Here is a 5,005-nt window from a genome sequence, read left to right as displayed (position 1 = left end):
AATGCATTATTACAATAGATCAATTGATGAAGTTCTTTTATAAATTTTCATTCGCCATTACCTTTTAGTTTTTTAAAGCATTAAATGAAAGAGGTAACTTTAGAAACAAAACATGATTAATAACTTTTACTTTTACTGACAGGCGTTTTATCATCTCTTTGACTAACGCTTTAAAAATGCTTAGTTGGAATCTGACTCAAATGCTTTACAATGGTCTATTTTGAGCACACTACGACTATTATAATACTTTTGAACATTAGTTATATATGTGCAAATTTGGAAGTAGAAAATGATGAAAATATAAAGCATAATGATGTTATAAAAAGTGCTGTAGAAATCGCTAATAAGAATTTTGAATACCGAATATCTACCGTGATAATATCACACGATGTAGAAGAATCAATTTTAAATCAATTCATTAAGTTCTATCGTGGAACAGTTACTTTGGAGAGGAATGATAAGGTACCAACGAAACAGGTAGTAATTTTAATCGAATCATATTTGTCGCTTATAAGAATACTCGGAAAATTGAAACCAGATCTAAAAGGGAAGACCATGCTCCACAGCGATGCGTATTACATAATAGTTGTTCTCTCCTATCCACATAGGCTACGGCGTATATATAGCCTTCTTTGGGGTTACTATGCTACTAATGTGGTAACTGTGGTCACTAATAAAGACAAACGAATAGCATTGTTTACTTATTACCCGTACAAAAATCATTTAAACTGCCAAAATTTGGAACCTACTCTCATTGGCTTTTGGGGCGACGGTGAAGTAATGGAAAAAGATTTATTTCCAGATAAGATGATTAACATGAACGGTTGTCCTCTTTACATATCAACCAATAAACTATATCATCCAGCAACAGAGCAGAAAATTCCTTTAGAAATAATTAAAAGAGCTATAATACGGTACCTCAGGGACATCATGAATTTCACGCCCATTCTTTCAAGCAGAGATTTTCTCAGCATCGACTCGGATGGAGCCAAGAATTGGTCTGAAACTTTAGATGACATCTTAACGGGTAGCGCTAATATCTCAACTTGTAGCATTGCACCTGGAATGGATAGAGTGGGCATATTAGACTACTCGGTACCATATTTTAGAATCAGTTTAGCATGGCTAGCACCGCCTCTAGCCCCAGGACCAATTTGGTGGCGTCTATTTTCACCATTAAACGGATATTTATGGCTCATACTTTTACTCGTTATACTCTTTGTTAAATCAATACCGTTCACTTTGAACTTTAAACGTATTAAGATGTTTTGCTTTAAGAATTTTAAACATGCGGATAAATTGCACGGTGTAGTTATAAGAATTTGGGCTGTTTTAATGGGTCAGCCAATTAGGGTTGAGCCGAAGCGTTTTAGAGATTTCTATATCCTGAGTCTTTGGATATGGTTTACATTTGTAGTAAGAAGTGCCTACCAAAGTGTCCTCATCGGAGCTCTGAAATCGGATGTTATAGTTGGTAATTTTATTGATTTGAAAGATGCTTGCAATAATGGATACAAGTTTGGAGGCAGAGCGGGCGTATTAGCTCATTTTGAACATGATACCTTTATACGTGAAAACTTTGAAGTTGTACCTGAGAGGGAGTTCGAAAATGTTTTCCAAGAAGTTTTAGGAGGCAAGAAAAAGTTCATTATTGCCCTGTCACTCGAATACGTAAAGGCGTATTGCATGTCTCAAGGGATAAATGAAAACGAATGTGGCTATATCCTTCCCGATTCTATCATGAAAATTCCCTTAGTAATATGGATGGGTAAAAATTCAGCTTTTATGAGGCCACTATCTCTGTGGCTCATACGTCTTTTGGAAAGTGGCTTGTTAGAAAAAGATACTGTAAAGATGTCTAGCAAAACTACCATGAAAGTACTCGAACCAAGTGCTTTGAATAATAAACAAGTATTTAGTTGCATTTTGTGTCTTTTACTTGGATATTTAGTATCAGGAATAGTATTCATATTTGAGATCATTAAATTTAAAAGTGATAAGACCGGTATATTGAAGGAGTCGAAGAAAATAATGGTTATAAAATATCAGAAACATAAAATACAATTTTCCAAATAAATTACAAAATATTAAATAAAAATAACTAGACGACGTATTTTATCATTAGTTATTTATCGACGTGTTTTCGACACCTGCACTTTACAATAATGAGAATGATAGTCTTTCTAAAACATTTCACATTCCTCGACAAATAGCTATATACTATAATAACTAATTTGATTATAATAAAAGGGTTACATGGATTTTTTTTTATTATTAAGAACTTAATCTCTGTGTAGTACTTGTGCGATTTGTGTTTAAAAATAAAAATGCACATTGCTACTACTAAAATTTTATTTGTAACTTATGCGAATAAAATTTGACTAGGTTTTGAGATCTAACGAAACAAAATATATTATTAGGTACTCCAATAACATTAACAGTTTATCTACTCCTAATTACATAGTTCTTTGTTAGTAAATAAGCACTAATAGCTATACTTTATTATACTATATAAAAAATAGATTTACATTTCAATATTATTCGTATCTGTTTTTTAAGTTATAATTTTATATTTAAAAGTCTGAAACGCATCTTACTGGCGATTCCTTTGTTGTAAATTTTAAATACAATTACAAAAATATTGTATATCTATTCGATTATTTAAATGTAATAATATCAAGGGTACAACAAATATCAAAATTAGTTTATCATTTCTATACCAAAATTTGTCTTACACTACTTTCCGTTATTTGTTACAAATGAAACAAAAAAATTATTTATTCCTCGCCGGTAATAAATTAACGAGTTTATCAGTCATAAAAATAAAAGGTTAGCCTTTTATTTAGGAAATATTATTTGTTGTAAAATGTTTTAAAATGATCACTAGAAGTTTCATTTGCAAGCAATAAACTTTTGATGTATTACAATTGCTTCAATAATGTTTAAAAATTTAAATAATTTACAAAATATAACGAGCTTTCAGCTTGAGAAAACATAAAAACATTTTAACATATTATAATAAGTATGTCTCATGCAATTGTAATACAGTGTATTATATAGATATGATATTCAAAAACAAATTTATTGTATGCATAAAATTTTCTCTAGCTTATGTGTTTAGCTCTAGTTGCATTTGAGAAATCACCTGTGTTTACAAACAAAACATCACATGAAAATTAGATTATATGTACAGAGTAGGTAAAAACAATAGGTTTACAATACTAAAACATATATACCTAAGCTACTTATAAAATAAATTGAATTAAAAAAATAAACAATCTTTTATTTAATACAAGTACGAAAATAAATAAAATGAAGTGTACTAGATTGATAGATTGCCTTTTACTAGCACCAATTGTTTGTGCGATATTTCAGCGCAATCGGTTCGGTAAAACTGGTTTAAATTTCAGCAGTGCGATCCTGTAATAATTGCTATCGTATATCACTCGTGTAACGTTGACAAGCGATGTACAGCGATTCGCCATTTTGATACGTGCATCATGTAAATTTTCTAATTATTGTAGTGAATATCGCATCCTGACATTTCACGCTCGAGTTCTGCGGTAAAGTTCGATATTTTTTTTACAGAATACGTCTACAGTTCGACACACACCAAAAGATACTATGTAGTAATAGATTAACTTCTGAAAAAAATAAGTTATAAACGTATTTATAGTTTCTCGTGTATTATTATTTTACTTATGAAATTCTTTCTACGGTTATCCACTTATTATTTCATAAAACTGGTAAGCTAATACTGAAATTGCGTGGTTATACACGTAAACGATATTTTCGCTGAATTTTTTTATCCTTTTTTATCTAAGCCGAAAGTTTAGTAATTTATATTTAATACACGTAAGCGAAAAAATGATGCGTTGATTTATTATTAAAATCTTTTACACTTACTGTTTTTTTTTACAAAAAAATATATTTGCTGTTACTAAATATCGCCAAATTAATATTATATATATATATGTTTGTATAATAAAATTATTTTATGAATATTACATTACATCATTTTTAATCGAATCTATATAATAATATTGATCATTATTCAATATTTAAGGAAAACATATATAAAAATTTCCAGATTTCAACATGACTTTTGCTATTCATATTTCAATTTTTTTTAATTAATATCACTAAAACTAAGAAAAACAAAATCGGTTGACAAACAGAGAAGACGAGAAATGAAACTGCCATCGTTGTCTTTGTGTAGTAATAACAGATTATGTAATAATAATTGATTGATTAACGAACATTTATTGATGTCGTCTCTACATTCCTTTACTCCATTAACGCTTATACGTAAACTAATTGAATATAATATCACGGTGTATCGATGTATTTTTATGAACAATCAATTATTTAATAGATTGCATTTTAATCAAATGCCTGAATCATCAAAAACAATATTTTTGTTTAAGCCTTTTTTCGTTATGGCGTCTCTACATTAACTATTAATGGTCTCTAGTCTATTAGATTGTAATTAGTGCAATATTCGTGTTCACAGACTGTAAATGTAAACTTTATCGCTGAGTCTAACTAACTAGCTCTCTTATATCAGATCACGAGCAATGTCGTTAGGTTTTTAATTAACGTAGCCTTAACGCGCATTGCAGAACGTCCTTGACTTTTTTTTAATCACAAATGAACTTGTTTAAATTAAACCATATTATCTTTTCTTTTTTAAGATTTACACAATGTCCGTGTACAGTGGATAACGATATACAGTTTTGTTTCTGAATGGTGAGGTCACATAGCAGGATGGCAATAGCATAAAATCTTTTTAAAATAATTTACAAATAGTAATAAACTTGTATCTAAATAAAAATAGCTTAAAACTATTTAGAGAAAGATGGTACTGCTATATTATTTTGGTAAGTATTTATAATGGTCAATAAATTTTCAGATATAAATTTATTAGTACAACATTTGACATTCGAATGAAATGGAAAATATCAATCTTAATTTGTTCCAATTTTTTCTACGATATTTTTACATA

At 29.3% G+C, this 5,005-nt stretch overlaps 1 protein-coding gene across 1 annotated transcript; it reads left to right on the top strand.

The window, feature by feature from the left end:
* Positions 1 to 210: 210 nt before the first annotated feature.
* On the top strand, positions 211 to 4,918 carry LOC125070658 (glutamate receptor ionotropic, NMDA 3A-like). The gene is made up of 2 exons (XM_047680606.1): positions 211 to 2,034; positions 4,913 to 4,918. Exons 1-2 carry the CDS (start codon positions 211 to 213, stop codon positions 4,916 to 4,918), a joined length of 1,830 nt encoding a protein of 609 aa, XP_047536562.1.
* The last annotated feature ends 87 nt before the right edge of the window (positions 4,919 to 5,005 follow it).

Source organism: Vanessa atalanta, chromosome 17 (assembly GCF_905147765.1).
Source record: "Vanessa atalanta chromosome 17, ilVanAtal1.2, whole genome shotgun sequence".
Taxonomy (NCBI): Eukaryota; Metazoa; Arthropoda; class Insecta; order Lepidoptera; family Nymphalidae; genus Vanessa; species Vanessa atalanta.
This window is presented reverse-complemented; position numbering and strand designations above follow the sequence as displayed.

Coding starts and splice junctions, on each gene's coding strand:
- LOC125070658 (XM_047680606.1), top strand. CDS start 211: ATGGTCTATTTTGAGCACACTACGACTATTATAATACTTTTGAACATT.